The sequence below is a fragment of the Macaca nemestrina genome, chromosome 1 (assembly GCF_043159975.1).
Source record: "Macaca nemestrina isolate mMacNem1 chromosome 1, mMacNem.hap1, whole genome shotgun sequence".
In the NCBI taxonomy this organism is placed as follows: Eukaryota; Metazoa; Chordata; class Mammalia; order Primates; family Cercopithecidae; genus Macaca; species Macaca nemestrina.
In genome coordinates, this window is record NC_092125.1 from 185,120,742 (window position 1) to 185,140,125 (window position 19,384).

Genomic DNA, 19,384 nt, shown 5'->3' on the forward strand with positions numbered 1-19,384 from the left:
ATGATGGTTTCCAGCTTCATCCATGTCCCTGCAAAGGACATGAACTCATCAAAAGGCACTTCTTACATGGCAGCGGCAAGAGAAAATGAGGACGATGCAAAAATGGAAACCTCTAATAAAACTATCAGATCTCATGAGAGTTATTCACTACCATAAGAACAATATGGGAGAAACAGCTCCTATGATTCAAATTATCTCCCACTGGGTCCCTCCCACAACATGTGGGAGTTATGGGAGTACAATTCAAGATGAGATTTGGGTGGGGACACAGCCAAACCATATCATTCTTTCTCTGGCCCCTTCAAATCTCATGTCCTCACATTTCAAAACCAATCATGCCTTCCTAACAGTCCCCCAAAGTCTTAACTCATTTCAGCATTAACCCAAAAGTTCATACCAAGACAAGACAAGGCAAGTCCCTTCTGCCTATGAGCCAGTAAAATCATAAACAAGCTATTTACTTCCTAGATAGGATTTGGGTACAGGTATTGGGTAAATATAGCCATTCCAAATGAGAGAAATTGGTCAAAACAAAGGAGTTACAGGGCCCATGCAAGTCTAATATCCAGCGAGGCAGTCAAATCTTATAGCTTCAAAATGATCTCCTTTGACTCTGGGTCTCATATCCAGGTCATGCTGATGCAAGACATGGGTTCCCACAGTCTTGGGAAGCTTTGCCCCTGTGGCTTTGCAGGGTACAGCCTCCCTCCGGCTGCTTTCACAGGCTGGCATTGAGTGTCTGTGGCTTTTCCAGGTGAATTGTGCAAGCTGTTGGTGGATCTACCATTCTGGGGTCTGGAGAACAGTAGCCCTCTTCTCACAGGTCCACTAGGTGGCACCCCAGTAGGGACTCTGCATGGGGGCTCCAACCCCACATTTCCCTTCTTCACTGCCCTTGCACAGGTTCTCCATGATGGCCCCACTCCTGCAACAAACTTCTGCCTGGGCATCCAGGCGTTTCCATACATCCTCTGAAATCTAGGTGGAGGTTCCTAAACCCCAATTCTTGATTCTGTGTACTTACAGGCTCAACACCATGTGGAAGCTGCCAAAGCTTGGGGACTGCACCCCCCGAAGCCACAGCCTGATCTCTATGTTGGCCCCTTTCAGCCATGGCTGGAGCAGCTGGGACACAGAGCACCAAGACCCTAGGCTGCACACAGCATGGGGACCCTGGGCCCAGCTCATGAAACCATTTTCTCCTAGGCCTCAGGGCCTGTGATAGGAGAGGCTGCTGTGAATACCCCTCACACGGCCTGGAGACATTTTCTCCACAGTTTGGGGATTAACGTTAGGCTCCCCATTACTTATGCAAATTTCTGCAGCCAGCTTGAATTTCTCCTCAGAAAATGGGTTTTCCATTTCTATCACATTGTCAGGCTGCAAATTTTCCAAACTTTTATGCTATTCTTCCCTTATAATACTGAATGCCTATAACAGCACCCAAGTCACATCTTGAAAGATTTGTTGCTTAGAAATTTTTTCTGCCAGATACCCTAAATCATCTTTCTCAAGTTCAAAGTTCCACAGATTTCTAGGGCAGGGGCCAAATGCCCCCAGTCTCTTTGCTAAAACATAACAAGAGTCACCTTTGCTCCAGTTGCCAATAAGTTCTTCATCTCCACCTGAGACCACTTCAGCCTGGACCTTATTATCTATGTGGCTATCAGGCTTTTGGCCAAAGCCATTCAACAAGTCCCTAGGAAGTTCCAAACTTTCCCACATTTTCCTGTCTTCTGAGCCCTCTAAACTGTTCCAACCTCTCCCAGTTACCCAGTTCCAAAGTCGCTTCCACATTTTCGGATATCTTTTCAGCAAAACCTACTCCACTGGTACCAATTTACTGTATTAGCCCATTTTCATGCTGCTGATAAAGACATACCCAAGACTGGAAAGAGAAAAAGGTTTAATTGGACTTACAGTTCCACAGGGCTGGGGAGGCCTCAGAATCATGCCAGGAGGCAAAAGGCACTTCCTACATGATGGCAGAAAGAGAAAATGAGGAAAATGCAAAAGTGGAAACCCCTGATAAAACCATCAGATCTCATGAGACTTATTCACTACCACGAGAACAGTATGGGGGAAACCACCCCCAACACTCAAATTATCTCCCACTGGCTCCCTCCCACAACATGTGGGAATTATGGGAGTACAATTCAAGATGAGATTTGGGTGGGGACACAGCCAAACCATATCATTGGGTAAGCAGAGGTTGCTTTGGGCCGAGATTGCGCTAGTGCATTCCAGAGCCTGGGTGACAGGGGTAAAACCCTGTCAAAAACAAAACAAAACAAAAAAACCAAAAAACCCCAAAACAAAACAAAGTCCTGGACAAAGTTTATAAAAAGACCATAAAGAGAGAAGATTTTTGTAGCATCTTAGAATTAATTAACTAACCAGAATACACAAAACTCCTAAAAAGAGACAAAAATCCTGATAGAATATGGGTAAAGCATTATGAGCAGATGATTTATAGTAAAGATAGAAAATCTTGTAGCACATACAGACATGCTCAGATTCATCAGTAATCTGAAAAATTCAATAGTGAGATGACAGTTTATGTCGCTTATGTTGGGGAAAACAAGAACGCTTGAAAATGCCAAGCCTGGGAAGAATGTGGGGCCTTCAAACATTGGGAGCGTAGACTGGTATGGCGTTCTGGACAGCAACTTGGAATTATTTGGTCAAACTGAGAATACTCATACTCCACGACAACAATTTATCTTCTGTTAATCACAGACTATATGTAAAATTAAAATACAAACACAAAGTGGAAAGGATATTTGCAACATACAGAGTAGACATATAATTATTATCCAGAGTATATAAAGAACTGAGAGAGAGACCAATAGAAAAGGGAGCAAGATAACTACTTGGCAGTTCAGTAAGAGAAAATGGAAAGCCTAACAAAACCAAAGGTACTCAACCTCAACAGTACCCAGAGATGCAAGATAAAACCACACTGAAATACCTAAAATACACACATCCAAATATACAAAAGTTAAAAATCCAAACACAAATGTTGCCGATGATGTGGAAAAATAAGAACTCTTATACATCCCCACCAGAAACATAAATAGGTACACTACTTTGGAAAATGGTGTGGTCTTACTTTTTAAAGTCCCACATGTGCAAAACCCTAATACCCAGTCAACCCACTTCTACTCTAGTACATGTGCATTAATAGACACAGACTTGTACTACGATGTTCATAACATTGTTAATAATAGCTAAAAATGAAAACAGTGTAAATGATCATCAATAGTAGGAAGGATAAATCAATTAATCTATATTGGAATACTGTCCAGTAATGGAAAAAACTTGAGCTACACAGCATCGCCAGTGGCTGAATTCCACAGCATAATATTAAGTGGGAGAAGCAAATCACAGAAAAATACATACAGTATTAATTCCATTCCTATACTATCAATACCAGAAAACATTAAACAACATCTTGTTTAGAAATGCATACATGAATGGCAAAAGGAAGAGAATTATTGCAACAAAAGTCAGGATAGTGGTTACTTCCAGGGCAAGAAAGGCAATGTAATCGTTGGGGGCATTTTTCAGGTGCTGGTAATGTTTTATTTCTTAACCTGGTGCTAGTTGTACAGGTACTGTTCACATTATTATTAAGATAAACGTGTTTTATACACTTCTGCATGTATAATGTATTTTGCAATACAAATGATTTTTAGCATGATTGGATTGGGCAATCTCTTAGGTTCTTTTTATCTTTGATGGTCTATTGCCAGGCCCTTCACAGCTGGACTTATTTTTGGCCCCTCATTGACGGTTCCACTTAAGCAATATGCATTAAGATGCATACACGGGTGATTTAGACAGGAAAACTTGAAGGGAAAAGGGAACGCGCTAACAAAGAGAATCACAGAATAGGAGACCAGGAGTATGGACGATCTGATTCAAGCCCCTCTCCTCAGGGAGGCAATTGAGGTTTAACTTGAGAGCGCCTGGGTTCCAGTCCTGGTTCCGAATTTGATTTGGTCAAGTTTCTTCTCTAATTCCCAGTATCCTCATGCTGGCTTTGTAAACTGTACCATGAAATTCAAATAGGAGGTCTAATAATTATTATTCTCTTACAGTTGGGAAAACTGAGGCCACAGTGGGTCGCCACTAGCCCAAGGTGCCATCACCACATTGGAACCCAGGGCTTCCCTCCGACGGCCTTACCGGAACTCCAACTCCCTGAACTGAGTACTGTCCCATCATACAAACAGCTGCTCCCTTTCCTCTGGCTTTGGGCGCAGTTTGACATCACAGAAGAACTGCCTTGCCTCACCCCGCCCCTTCAGAAGCCCCGCCCCCTGCCCGGCTCCGCCTCGCTCGGCGTTCGTCAAGCCCCGCCTCCAGAGCTCGCCCCCGCGCGGGTGGCCCCTGGAGCGCCCCGCGCGGCCTCTCTTCCGGCCCCGCCCCCCCAGCTGCCATGACAACGAGTGTGCGCCCCGCGCTCAGCTGCTTCTCCGGCGGGACCCAGGCTGGACCGCGGGCCCCGGCCTGGGGGCCACTGCTGCCACCGCCGCCGCCACCTCGTCTCCTCCCCGTCCCCGCCCAGCCCCAGGTCTCCCCGCCTCACTAAGGCCGGTGGCTGGGGTCACTCCCCGCCGCCCCTCCCCGCACGGATGCCGAAGGTGAAGGCGCTGCAGTGCGCCCTGGCGCTGGAGATCAGCTCAGTGAGTACCGGTAGCGCCTCCCACCCTCGCGCATTGGCTCAGGGACTCCCTCAGGTCACCTCCGAGAGCCCAGAATCACCCCCAAACCACCTTCACCCTCCGAATCATCCCTAGGGAGCTTCGACCCCACGCCCCCTCGGTCCTGCCACACCTCGCACTCATGAGCGCCCTTCCACTCCGGCCACGCAGAAGCCTGACTCCTGCTCCGCTACGCTGGCTTCAACCCGACTTCCAGCTTGCGCGCTTTCAGATCGTTCCCAAACCACTTCAGAGTTCCTTTCCTTGCTCCTAACTTTCCAGTGAGAGAGAGTGTATGTGCGCGGCGCGGGAGCTTTGTTTTCCTTCTTCTTCTGGGCTCCAGTTCTCTTAGAGAATTGTTGTCCCCGCCTTTCCCAAATATGGGGGTGGGGGTCGCATTTCCTCCCGAATCCCTGCAAGCACACCACTTCGGACCAGTTTCAAACCCCGCATTAATGAAGGGGCCTTTCTTTATTCTGTCTTCAAAGGGGAATCTTCACACCTAACAACTGAATTGTGTCACTGCGCTAAGTACCTTGCCTTCCCTCCCAGGGCCTTCCAGGAAAAACCCAACTCCTCAGAGATCACTTCAGGCCCCTCCCGTCCCCAGACCCTTCCGACTTTGTGCCAGCCATTGTAAGAAAGGCCCAGTCAACTTTATGAGGGAAGCTCTTCCTTCCCCAAACTTACAGCCCCACCCCTGCAGTCTCCAGACTTGCTCAAGAGGATGTTTTCCGCCCTCCTCCTGTGGAAGGCCAGCTGGGGCAGAGACCCCGCTCATCCAGTGAAGGGGCTGGACCTCTCCATGCTAGGAGAAAACTCTATCCCCCTTGTTGATCTCAGAATACATCCAAGGGTTTTGAACTTCTTCCCCTGCATTCTTTAGAGAACCCTCTCATTCTCCTGTTCAGAGGAATACTCCAGCTTGTCTCTTCTGGAGGAAATCCCCACAAGACCCTTTCCACACCCCATTTTAGTCCTGCAGGCACAGACCTGTACGGAGTTTGGAACCAAAATTCACCATTCGGTCTCTTTTCACTCCTTACTCTCTAAGTTTTCTTATATATGTTGTCTTCTCTTTGATCTCCTAGCAAAACTTGGGGGTTGAGGGTGCTTAAATATTTACCATTACTCTCCTGGGTGCTGCAGCCAGGAGCCCTCTGCATTTCCTTCCTGTGCACCCTGCTGGCCAGGCTCCACTTAACCCGTGCTTGCAGCATCCCGCCTTTCCTGGCTGGCCTTCCTCACGTTAGAATGAGGTTGCTGCAGCACGGAACTTAAACCCCTCGGGAAGTCACAGGACTGTTTTAGGTCTTTTGTTAGGTCTTAAAGAAGGGAAGTGTGGGTGGGGCAGAGTGTGAGGCAGTAGTGGTGAAGTAGAAATTTTCTTGGGCTCTCCCTTTACCTTCAAGCCTGCAGAGATTTTTCTCGGAAACTCCTAGCTTTACTTGTTTTCCTCCCAAAGCTGCCATTTTTGACAACTTTTTGTAAAGTAAAATTAGTTTAGCAAGCGGAATGCACGAAGCTTTCTCGACCTCCTCTGAAGTTTAGTGAAACTCCTTCAGAGTTCAGCCCTAATAGGTTTTGTTACTGGCTTCTTCCTCCTCCTGCCAACTAATGGTGTTTAGCAGTCTGGTGAGTGCAGCTGCCTGACTGGCTGGCTGCAGCTTCCCTAACGTTGCCAATACAAACTTTCTAAGAGGAAGAGTACTCTGTTGTAACTGATTACTGCTTGAAGGAGTCGGAGGAATAGCTGCTTTTCTCTTGAGTATTAGTTGTATTGCAGAAAGTGAATGACTCTGTAATTCACTGTATAATGGAGCTTTGTTACTCATCAGAGCTAAAGAAAACTATGCAGGTGGAAATAATATTTTTCCCCAACAAACATTTAAGTCACAGAATTTTATAGTTTCGAGAAATCTTAGATGGAAATCATTGAATTCAGTCCCTTTTTACAGCCAAGAAAATCGATGCTTAGCATGACTATTATTTGTCTAGGATTGCACAACTATTTAGAAGCAGATCTGCAAAATGTTCCTGAATTTCTGAACAACAAAAGCCTTTTAAAATGGCTCTGATGCTCAGAAGGAGCAAACAACGCCCCTGCCCCCTCCAAAAAGAAAACCCCACTAGCAAACATACAAATTAAACATGTTTGATTGATTGATTAATTTGGCTTTGATTGAATAGAAAGGTTATATGACCCTAGATATTTTTAACATCTTCATTTTGATTTTAGTTTTTTCTTGTCTATTTCCTTTTACATTTACATGGTTCAAGTTCAAGACTGTATAAAATGATATACTCAGAGAAGTGTTGCTTTCAGGCTCAAAACTATTTCCCACCTATACTCACCTGCTTTAAGTAACCATTTCTACTGATTTTGATATAAACAGATACACAAACTCTCTGTCACATACCACACAACATATATATATATAGATATATATGTCTGTTTTTATGAAATAGGTAGCATATAAACCATTTTGCATCTCGCTTTTCTTCGTTCAGTATGTCCTGGAGATCACTCTGTATCTATTAAAACTGGCATCTTTCTCCCCAACTTTTTAAATGAGATTTTTCAAACATACAGAGTACTTAGAAGAATAGTTAAATGAATACTGACCTATAACCCATGACCATGTACATTAATTTGATTTATCTCTATGTGTGTGTATGTTTATGTATAAAATTTTTTTTTGCTAAAAATTGAAAGAAAATTGACATAATGATACTCCACCTGTGAGTACTGCAGCGTGTGTCTTCTAAAAATAAGGATATTAGCTGGGCATGATGACAGGTGCCTGTAGTTCCAGCTACTCAGGGGACTGAGGCAGGAGGATTGCTTCAGGCCAGGAGTTTGAGGCTGTAGTGTGCTGTGAGCACACCTGTGAATAGCCCTGCACTTCAGCCTGGGCGACACAGTGAGACCCTGTCTCTGAAATAAGTAAACAAATAAAATTAAAAAATAAGGAGATTGTTCTATATAACCCCAAAACCATTATTACACCTAAGATAATTGATGAGAAATTCTTAATACTTAGTTCATATTAAAGTGTTTCTGGTTGTCCCAAACATGGATTCCATAGTTAACTTTTTCAAACCAGGATCCAGTCAAGGTTTATATGTTGCCTTTAATCATTTGATTGATAGGTCTTTGTAGTTCATTTTAATATAGAGCAGTTCTGGTTTTGTTTTTTTTTTTTTTTCCCACTATGTTCCCTTTTTTTCCTCAGTTGGTTTTGGTCAATTCATACACTCATGTCACCATCACCCAGATCAAGATTTAGAACACTTCCATCACCCCTCGCAATTCCCTTGTTCCCCTTTCAGGTCCATTCCAGACAGAATTGCTTTCCAGAGAGAAATAAGTATATGAGGTGATGGAAATGTTAATTAGCTTGAATTAATCATTTCACAGTGTGGATACATGTAGCAAAACATCACTTTGTACAGTGTAAATGTATGTAAATTTTGACAAAAAAGAATGGATAAATATGTTGTAGTATACACATACAATAGAATACTACTCCACAATTCAAAGGAACTACTGATAGGACCAACAACATGGATGAATCTCAAGAACATGCTGAGCAAAAGAAGTCAGATACTAAATATCACACACTATGTGGCTCCAATGTGAAGTTTAAGTACTGGCAAACTAATCTATAGTGATAGAAATCAGAATAGTGTACACACACACACCCTCACACACACCCCTACCACATTTTCTTCATTCATTCATTCACTGATGAACATTTAGGTTGCTTCCATATCATGAGTATGGTGAATAATGCTGCAATGAATATGAGAGTGTGGATCTCTTCCGTATACTGATTTCCTCTGGATACATACCCAGAAGTGAGATTGCTGGATTATATGGTAGTTTAATTATTTGAGGAAATTTTTCTTTTTTAAAATTATTTGAGGAAATATACTTTTTATTATGGCTCTTCTAATTTACATTTCTACCAATGGTGTACAAGGGTTCCCCTTTCTCCACATTCTTTCCAACGCTTAACAATTTTTTGGCTTTATTATAGTAGTCGTTCTAACATGTGCGAGGGGATATCTTATAGTTTTGATTTGCATTTCCCTGATGGTTAGAGATGGTGAGCAACTTTTCATACACTTGTTGTCCGTTTGAGATACCTAGTCAGACCTCTTGCCCATTTTTAAAATTAGGTTATTTGTTTTCTTGCTATTGAGTTGTTTGGGTCCTTACATATTTTGGATATTAACCTCTTATCAGATTTTCTCCCATTGTGTATGTTTTCTTTGCTGTTGGTTGTTTTCTTTGCTGTGCAGAAGCTTTTTAGTCTGATGCTATCCATTCTCTTGTTGATGGTGGTTTGGCTTATTTCCAGGTTATGGTTGTTATTGGATACTACTACTATGAATATTCATTCTTGTAAAAATCTTTTTGTGGCCATTACCTTTTGAAGATACTTGACTCAGATATAGAATAGTTCATGTTGTATTATTGCCTGATTTTTTCTTCTTTTTGTGGTGACATTCAGTGTTTTCCCAATTTTTATAAACTGGAAACTAGGTGTTATCTCTAATTACCTGTTGAAAGTGTGCAATCTTACTCTTCTCTACCCCTTCCATGCTTATTTTTTTGCTGAAATTTTGTGTTAGTGGTAATCTCATCTGTGTTATACTTAAGTAATATGAAAGTAAAAACACAGAAAGGTTTGGATGTATAACACAACATTTTATGTTGCCCAACAGAGCCATATGACACGAGAGAAAATATATTGCTAAGAGGAAAGTGTGACTTTTCTCAATGAATCTTTGGAGAATGATATGGTATGCTAAGTAACTTTTTTTAAAGAGCATCAAAAGAATTATATTTTCTATCACTTATACTTTAAATCTTTAAAACATTTTATCTTTGATGGGAAGAAGTATTATTGCTGCTTTATCTCTTCTTTTTATATTGAATATTTCAATTTATATGAACTTATTTGGGAAAATAGAAGGAAGATATTGGAGGTAAAGTAATAGTGTCAATTTGGGATTGCATGTAATTCTCACTTCATCTCATTACCTAACTCAAACTAATCATAGCATTGTGGCAGACAGATGTGGGTTCTTTCAGTCACTACTCACCTGAACATTTATCTTTGTGATCCTTATCCAGGTTCCTGTGGAGTAGTGTCTCAGTCACAGTTAAGCCGTAGTTGGTAGTAAATTTTGCTGGAATATAGACTTTAAAAAATTTTAACTATAAAATAGTTCAAATTAGTAGAAAAAAATATACTGAATCCTTTGATACCCCACCCCTCATTTAACAAATGATATATTTTACATGTTTGCTGCAGATTTTTGTTTTTAAGAAATGTAATGTTGCATGTAGTTGAGGCCTCCTCTGTACCTTTTACCTCTTCCTGACCATGTTTTCCTCACTACCTTCCTTAGGATAACTAATATCCTGAAGTTGTACTGTATTCTATTTGTTCAGATTTTTGTACTTATTATTAAGTATATGTGTATGTCTGTGTATAACCTATGCTGTAGTTTTGTTTTTAAATTTTGCACAAGTAGTATCTTACTTGTATGTATCCTCCTGCAGCCTGCTTTTTCTGATTCACTGTTTTGGAGATTTTTCAGTGTTGATTCTTGCAGGTCTAATTAATTTCCTTCGTCATTATAAAACAGTATATGTTTATATTAACAGTGATGTAATTTTTGTTCCTCTCAATGGACTTTTTATTAAATACTAGTAGTTAATGCTTTTTATTATTCAAAACAATGTTTCAATGAATATATTTGCACGTATTTCCTAGTATCATTGTGTCTGTGATTCTCAGGGGTGTGTTGTGTGCCCTAGGGAGCATTTTAGAAATTGACCGGACTACTTTTGTTTGTCACAGTGGTTGGGGAGTCCTGTGATATTAATTGTTTGGTATCCTGCATGACTTGAATGTCACATTGAATATGTAGATGAAAAACTTGTTTGTAATTACTAGAGATTAATAACGTAATAGCAATTGATAATTATCTTTTTTTATTTATAAACACAAAGTTTTTTAAAAGGTTTTTAAAATGCATTTTACAGTAATGCAATTGCCATGTAAATTGAGGAAACAGTACACTTTGGTTTGACACTCTGCTAAGTTTACTTTTTTTGGAAAATCATAGCACCAATGGCAGTGCTGTTTGTGGTGTTCGAGTTGCTAGTATGGGACATTTATCATCCCACATTTGAAACTGCCCATTTTACATAGATTATGTGTATAGGTGCAAATACATCTTCCAGTTTAGTCTTGCCCAAGCATTTACATGTTAGAAATATGTATTTTCTTATAAAATATTTCTGTATTTTTTCAAACTTTAATTAGGACATTGGTTTATTGTTTAGTTATATGTATAGGTAAGTTGAAAATATTTGTGTAAAAGGATGATTTTGGGTCTTATAGAATGGTGACCCAGTGCTCTAGGGAGTAGATCTAGAAATGGAGCTATTGAGTCTCAGGGTATCTGGTTAGTTTTCTAGGACTGTCATAACAAATTATCACAAATGTGGTTGCTTAAAACAACAGAAATTTATTCCCTCACATTTCTGGAGGCCAGAGTACAAAATAAAAGTGTCAGCAGAACAGTGCTCCTTTCAAAAGCTCTGGGGAAGAATCTTTCCTTGCCTCTTCCAGTTTTTGATGGTTCCAGGCATTCCTTGGATTGTGGCTGCTTAACTCCAATCTCGGATCCTAGAGGTTTCCTTTTCTGTGACTACCAATATCCTTTGTCCTTTAAAAGTGTAGTCTTTTGTTTTCTTCTTCTTGTTAAATATATTTTGGATACTAAACCTCTATTGGTTTTATGTAATAGAATTTTCAAAGATCGTCTAGTTGAAGTTTATATTTTACTTTGTTTTTGCTCTTTTTAGTACTGCATGTTTTTCATTTTCTAATTTTTTTGTTTCTGGTAAACAAAGCTATTGATTTTTAAAATGATTATTTTACTTGACAAACTTGTATATATTTATTGTGTTATTGATTTTTAAAATTAAGTTTTTATGGAACTATAGCATATATTCATGAAGTACACAAATCATAAATGTGTAATCACCAATAATTAGAATATTATCAGAACCCCAGATCACTCCATTGGGCTGTCTCCCTCCCAGCCACTTCACCTACCCCATTCCTTTCCCAAAGGTAACCACATCTTGACTTCTATCACAATGTATTTTGAAGTTTTGAAATCTAGCTATATCTATCTATAATCTATTTTGTATGGTATGAACTCTTTTATGTCTAACTAATTTGTGAGAGTTTATCCTTGTGATTTTTGAGACAATAGCCCTTTTCCCCCTTCTTAAATGAGTATACCACTATTTATTCATTCTATTGTTGATGGACATTCTTGTTTTTTCTAGTTTGGGGATATTACAAATTGTGCTCCTAGGGGCATTCTTGTATATATCTTTGTTGCTTGCACATTTTTTATTTTAATTTTGAATGCAACATTAAGTAACATGAAATAACATATTATTTCAATAGTTACTTGTATTTTTTATGTGGAAAATCATGTTGTTTGAAAATAGACAGTTTTGACTTCCGCAGTACAATCCTTTGTCTTTTTTTTTTTTTTGCCTTGTCTTTACGTTGATGGCTAGAATTCCTAGTATAGTGTTTAATGTTAGGGATAACAAAGTAGGTATCTTTATCTTTTTTTCTGATTTTAAATTATGCTTCTGAAGTTTCACCAGTATTAGATCAAATCCTATGAAATTGCTGATAATGGGCCTTTTTTTTTGACATAAAAAAACCTCAGCCATTTCAAATGTAGTTCAACCTAATAGAATATTGGCTGTAGGGTTTTCATTTGTTGAGTTAATAAAGTTGCCTTCTATTCTAATTTTTAAAAATCCCAAATGTTGAGTTATTTTGGATTTTTTTTTCAGTCCAGTGAAATTATTATATAATATTGTTTTCACAGTCTATAAAAACAATGATACTTTTTGATGTTGAACTATTCCCATTCCTGTGATAAATTCTTTTAAGTCAGGATGTACATTTTTTACTCTATTTTGCTGGATTTGATTGGCTAATTTTTTATTTAGGATCTTTTATTTGTATTTGTAGAGAGATTTTAGCTTTATGAGTCAAATACCTTTTTTCACTTATTTTTAAAACATTTATTTTGAAATATTTCAGACATATAGGAAGTTACAGAGTAACATTTAATGAACACCTGTGTACCCATCCGGGTGAAGTGTCCTGTAAATCTCTGCCTAGTGTAATCCCTTTTTCCTTCTTCTTTTTGGCTAATCGGTATCCTGAATTTTGTATTTACCACTCCTCTGCAATTTGCAATATTTTTTCTCATTGTAATGTCTGCCTTTAAGACACTTGATTTGCTTCCAGTTGCTATTTAACTGGCATCTCAAAGGTATTGATAATGTTTTGAAATCATTTGGCTGTAAATATTTTATAATTTTTATTATGATTTCTACTTTAGCTTATGAATTATCTAGGATTTGTTTTAATTCCAAGATGCATAAGATTTATGTGTGTGTAACACTCTCCCATACTCATACTCTCCCCCCTACATACACACATACATACCCACACATATACATATATATTATCTTTTACTGTGGTATTTTAATTAATTGCATTGGGGTCATGTATTAGGGTTCTCCAGAAAAACAGAACCAATGGGATATACTATATAGTTATTTAATAGGGAATTTATTATGGGGATTGGCTCACTTGATTATGACAGCTTTGTAGTCCCATGATATGCTGCCTGCAAGCTGTCTGCGAACTGCAGAACCAGTGAAGCTTGGTGATGTAATTCAATCTGAGTACAAAGACCTGAGAACCAGGTGTAAGTCTTGGAGTCTGAAGGGTTGAGAACCTGCAGTTCTGTTATCCAAGGGCAGGAAAAGATGGATGTCCGAGCTCAAGGAGAGAGAAAACATTTGCCCTTAATCTGCCCTTTTGTTCTATCCTTGCTCTTCACAGATGGTATAATACCTGCCCACATTGGTGAGGATGGTCTTTTTTACTCAGTGTGCTGATTCAAATACTAATCTCTTATGGAATAATCCTCACAGACACACCAAGAAATAATGTTTACCAGCTACTTGCGTATCCCTTAACCAAATGAAGTAGATACATAAAATTAACCATCATAGCTAGTGAACAAGGTCTGTATGATATTATTTTTGTTATTTCCTTTGTGTCCTGATACTTATCCAGTTGTTGTGAATGCTCTCTACTTACTTAATATATAATCTCATTTGTTGGATATACAGCTCTATCTGTCATTATCACATCAGTCTTACTTATTCTGAAATTCAATTCCATATTAAATTTTTTGTCTGTATAATCTACCCGTTTGTAATGGAGATATATTAAATTCGTCACTATGATTATGTATTTTCACTTTATCCTTGATGTATTTCAGTACACTGTGATGTACAGAGCTGTGGATTTATTTGTTTATTCTGTTTTGCACTGGGTGTATGCTTTCCACTTGAGAATTTAATTTAAGGTTTTCTTTAGTTCTGGAAAATTCTTAGCTATCATATTTTTGAGTATTGTTTTTCTGCTGTTCTCTCCTGTCTTACTTTCTGGCAGTACTATTAGATATGTATTGGAGCTTTTATTCTCAATGTTTCTTAAGAGCTTTATTTATTATTCTTTAAATTTATCAGGCAGCCCTTGAACCAGAATAGGTTCAGAGAGGCTCCTAAATGCTTTTTTTTTAACATTAAAAAAACTTCTTGTTTTTAGAGAATTCTTCAATATTAAATTTGTACTTAATAATTTAAAATTTATCTCGTCTACTGGGATTTTTTAACTTAATCGACTAAATTTTCCAAAATTCTCATTTAGTCTTTTTAAATATCTGCCAATTTTCATTTTTACCAGTGTTAATTTCACAATATTTTAGTCTTCTTTCTTTTACTAGATGAAGGATCCTAAATACTGCTTTTAAAATTGTTTTTTGATTGTGCAAATTAATTAATTTTCATTTGAAGTGATTTTATTTCCTCATTGTCAATTTTGTTGGTTTTCTTAGTGCTTGGGATGACATTGAAATCGTAGATCAATTTTGGGAGAGTTGAGATCTTCACAATGTTGAGTTCATGAACCTATTAATAGTATATTTTTCCATTTATTTAGGTCTCTAGTTTCTTTCAGTGATGTTTGTAGTTTTGGTATCCATGTCTTATACCTATTTTGTTAAATTTATACTTAAGTAGCTCATGTTTTTAATTTTTAATTTTTTTAATTTTTATTTATTTTCATATTTTGTGGAGATGAGGTCTTGCTATGTTGCCCAGGTTAGTCTTGAACTTCTGGCCTCAAATGATCTTTCTGCCTCAGCTTCCCAAAGTGCTGAGATTACAGGCATGAGCCACTGTGCCTGGCCAGAAGTTCATGTTTTTTTGATGCCACTATAAATGGTATTTTTAAAAAATTTATTTCTAGTGTATAGAAATAAAATGGAGTTTTATATATTGCCTTTATATTTTGTGACTTTGCTAAATTTCCCTATTTTTTCTAGTAGCATATTTTGTAATAGGTCACAACTATGATGTTTGAAAATACATTGTTTTACCTCTTCCTTTTCAACCTTATGCCTTTTCTTTCGTTTCCAAATATCTTTTTCTTGTCCTTCTGCACTGGCTGGAACCTATAGTGCATTGTGGTATAGAAGTGTTGAGAGTGGACATTCTTAACTTTTTGCTGATATTAGGGGCAATTATTCAGTCTTTCAGTGTCAAGTATGTTTGATATCAGATTTAGGCTTTTGCATAGATATTCTTTTTCAGTTGAGGAAATTTCCTTCTGAGTTTGCTGAGAACTTTTATTATGAATGAGGCTTAAATTTTGTCAAATGCTTTTTTTCCAAACAGAAAATGAATTAAAAGAATTTCGAAGATTTAATGCTATAATATACCTTTTAGAAGTGATTTAATAACCCTGGTGCAGTGGCACATGCCTGTAATCCCAGTGCTTTGTGAGGCCGAGGTGGGAGGATCACTCAAGCTTAGGATCACTTGAGCTTAGTTAGACCAGCCTGGGCAACATAGTGAGACACCATCTCTTTAAAAAAAAAAAAATTAGGCAGGCATGGTGGCACCTGCTTGTAGTCTTAGCCACTTGGGAGGTTGAGGTGAGAGGATTGCCGGAGTCCAGGAGTTTGAGGCTGCAGTGACCTATGATCACGCCATTCATTGCATTCTAGCCTGGGCAACAGAGAAAGGCCTCATGTCTTAAAAAAAGTGACATAATTACATCCCACAAATTTTGATATATTGTGTTTTCATTTTTATTAAGCTGGAAGTTTTTTCTAATTTGTCTTACAATTTCTTCCTTGACCTATGAGTGGTTTAGGACCCTATTATTTAATTTCCAAATACTTAGTTTTTTTTTTTTTTTTATTTTCCCATTATTGATTTCTAGTTTAATTTCATTGTGGTTAGATAATATACTCTGCGTGATTTTTAAAAAATATTTATGTCCTTTTATGTTGATTGAGACTTGTTTTATTACTCACAGTATCATCTATCTTGGTGAATGTTTTTGTGTGCCCTTGGAAAAAAATATGTGTATCCTTCTGTTATTGGATGAAGTACTCTGTAAATATCATTTTGGTCAAATTAGTAAATATTGCTTATATCTTCTATATCTTTAATGATTACTTGACTGCTTATTTTTGTCAGTTATTGAAAGGGAAGTATTGGAATTCAAATGTGTAACTTTTTGCTTTATTTACATTGATACTGTATAATTAGATGCTATTATATTTAATTTTATGTCTTCTCAGTAAATCAAACTTTTAATCAATATGAAACATTCCACTTTATCCTTGGTGATTTTTCTCTTTCTGAAGTCTACTTTATGTCATATTAACATAACTGCCCCAGCTTTTATGATTAGTAATTGGATGATAGATCTTTTCCCTCATTTCACTTTTATCCTTAATCTTTATCTTTTTGAAGTCGCAATATTATCGACATGCCATTAAATTTTTTTTTTTTTTTTTTTTTGATGTGGAGTTTCGCACTGTCACCCAGGCTGGCGTGGAGTGGCGCAATCTTGGCTCACTGCGACCACCGCCTCCTGAGTTCAAGCAATTCTACTGCCTCAGCCTCCCAAGTAGCTAGGATTACAGGTGCCTGCCACCATGCCCAGTTAATTTTTTGTATTTTTAGTAGAGATGGGTTTTCACTATGTTGGCCAGGCTGGTCTTGAACTCCGAACCTCATGATCCACCTGTCACATCTTCCCAAAGTGATGGGATTACAGATGTGAGCCACCATACCTGACTGAAATGTTCCTTTTTAAAGTGTACAATTTAGTAAATTTTAGTATATTCACAAAGTTGTGCAAAAACCATTACTAATTTCAGAACATTTTCATCACCATATAAAGAAATCCTGTATCTGTTAGTAGTCATTCCCTATTCTCCCTCTCCCACCAGCCCCTGGATCTAATTTCTGTATCTGTAGATTTGCCTATACTGGACATTTCTATAAATGGAATCCAACAGTATGTGGCCTTTTGTGTCTTACTTTTTTTTACTTAGCATAATGCTTTTAAGATTCAACCCTGTTGTAGCATGTATCAGTACTTTATTTCTTTTTATGGTGAATAATATTTCATTGTATGGACATACCATATTTGGCCTATCTGTTAATCAGTTTGTTAGAGTAGACAACCAGAAATGAGCAGGCAGGGTTGCCCCTGGGAAAATCAGTCCTGGATACTCTGCCCACTGACGGTCAGCAAAAAAGACAGCAAAAAAGATTGGCTACACCTGGCCTTGTGCTTTTAACACTTTTTTTCACTTAACATAATGCTTTTAAGGTTCATCCATGTTGTAGCATGTAATAGCACTTTATTTCTGTTTATGGCCAAGAAAATAGTTGGATCATAGTTTTGAATCCATTCTGCCATTCTACCTTTTGGTTGGAGTGTTTAGTCAATTTATCTTTAATGTAACCATAGATAAGATTTACTTGTATCATTTTGTCATCTGTTTTCTGTGACTATTTTGTCTATTCCTCCATTATGGCTTTTTTTATGTTGTTTATTTTTTAGTGTACCACTTACATTTTCTTTTTTTTTTTTTTTTTTTAGCTGTATTTTAAAGAAAGTTACTTTCTTAGTGCTTGTCTGGGGTTTACAATTAGCATCTTAATTTATAATCTAGTATGGACTAATACTAACTTATTTTCACTGTTACATAAAACCTTTCCTTCTATTTTGTTCTATTCTCCCTCCCTTTATATTATTCTCATACAAATTACATTTTTATAAATATAAGTTTATACATTTTATAAACAATTATAAAACCAGCACAGTTTTATAATTGTTGCTTTCTGTAATTGTCTTTGAAATAAAATAGGAGAAATGAGTGAGAAATGCATTTATACTGTTTTTATATTTACTCTATATAGTTTCATTTACTAGTGCTCTTTTTTTAATGTGGATATGAGCCTATGTCTAGTATCCTTTCATTTCAACCTGAAAGATTCTCTTTAAGTATTTTTGATAGGGAAGTTCTGCTAGTGATGAGCTATCTCAGTTTTTGTTTATTTGGGAATTACTTAGTTTTACTTACTTTTTGAAAGAAAACTTTTGTGGGTATTGAATTATTGTTTGAAAGTTTTCTTCTGTCAGCACTTTGAGTCAGTTATCACTCTTCCTACTGGCTTCATGTTTCTGATGAGAAATCAGCCGTTAATCTTACTGAAGATTATTGCTGCCTGCTGAATCACTTCTCTCTTGTTGTTTTCAAGATTCTCTCTTCTTGAGAGTTCATTGGATTCTCTTTTTTTCTTTTTCTTTTCTTTTTTTTTTTTTTTTTTTTTTTTGAGATGGAGTCTTGCTCTGTTGCCCAGGCTGGAGTGCAGTGGTGCAGTCTCATCTCACTGCCACCTCTGCCTCCCGGGTTCAAGCGATTCTCCTGCCTCAGCCTCTTGAGTAGCTGGGATTACAGGAATGTGCCACCATGCCCAGCTAATTTTTGTGTTTTTAGTAGAGATGGGGTTTCGCCATGTTGGCGAAGCTGGTCTCGAACTCCTGACCTCAGGAGATCCGCCCATGTGGGCCTCCCAAAGTGCTGGGATTCCAGGCGTGAGCCACCAAGCCCGGATAGATTCTCTTCTTTTGAAAGTTTATTAGGTGCACAGGTTGGATTTCTTTGATCTTTTAAAAACTTTAAAATTTTTTTTCTGTAGAGAGAGGATCTCACTATGTTGCCCAGGCTGGTCTTGAACTCCTGGCCTGAAGTTATCCTCCCTTGATTTCTTTTATCTTGTTTGATTTTTTGATTGGTTTTCTTTAAAGATAAGAAGATTTCATACATCATTTCTTGTGATATCCTTTCTGAGGCTCCCATTATATTTATTTTACTGTGCTTGGTGGTATCCCACAGGTCTTAAACTCTGTTCATTTTTCCTTCTGTTAATCAGACTAGATAATCTTAATTGACATATTTTCAGGTTCCGTTATTCTTTCTTCTGACAGCTCATATCTCCTCTTGAACTTCTCTAGTGAATTTTTAATTTAATTTTGGCTCTTTTTTAACTCTAGAATTTTTATTTGGTTCTGTTAAAAATTTTTATCTTTTTGCTGATATTTCTTATTTGATGAGACAGCATTGCCATACTTTCATTTAGATCATTAGGCACGATTTCC

The 19,384-nt window shown here is 37.8% G+C and overlaps 2 protein-coding genes across 4 annotated transcripts in view; both read left to right on the plus strand.

Moving 5' to 3' along the window:
• LOC105495012 (BEN domain-containing protein 5) overlaps positions 1-4,273 on the plus strand; it is a 1,475,945-nt gene extending 1,471,672 nt beyond the window's left edge. Inside the window, exon 17 of the mRNA XM_071093290.1 lies at positions 4,104-4,273. Coding sequence (XP_070949391.1) covers positions 4,104-4,116 — 13 coding nt within the window. The 3' untranslated portion in view covers positions 4,117-4,273. The remainder of the gene's footprint in view (positions 1-4,103) is intronic.
• Positions 4,274-4,443: 170 nt separating this feature from the next.
• Positions 4,444-19,384, plus strand: part of LOC105495016 (spermatogenesis associated 6) — a 170,283-nt gene continuing 155,342 nt past the window's right edge. For 2 of the 3 annotated variants that reach the window (XM_011764140.3, XM_011764141.3), the window contains exon 1: positions 4,444-4,691. In XM_011764140.3, coding sequence (XP_011762442.1) covers positions 4,641-4,691 — 51 coding nt within the window. In that variant the 5' untranslated portion in view covers positions 4,444-4,640. The remainder of the gene's footprint in view (positions 4,692-19,384) is intronic. The other variant, XM_011764142.3, reaches the window with a different exon arrangement.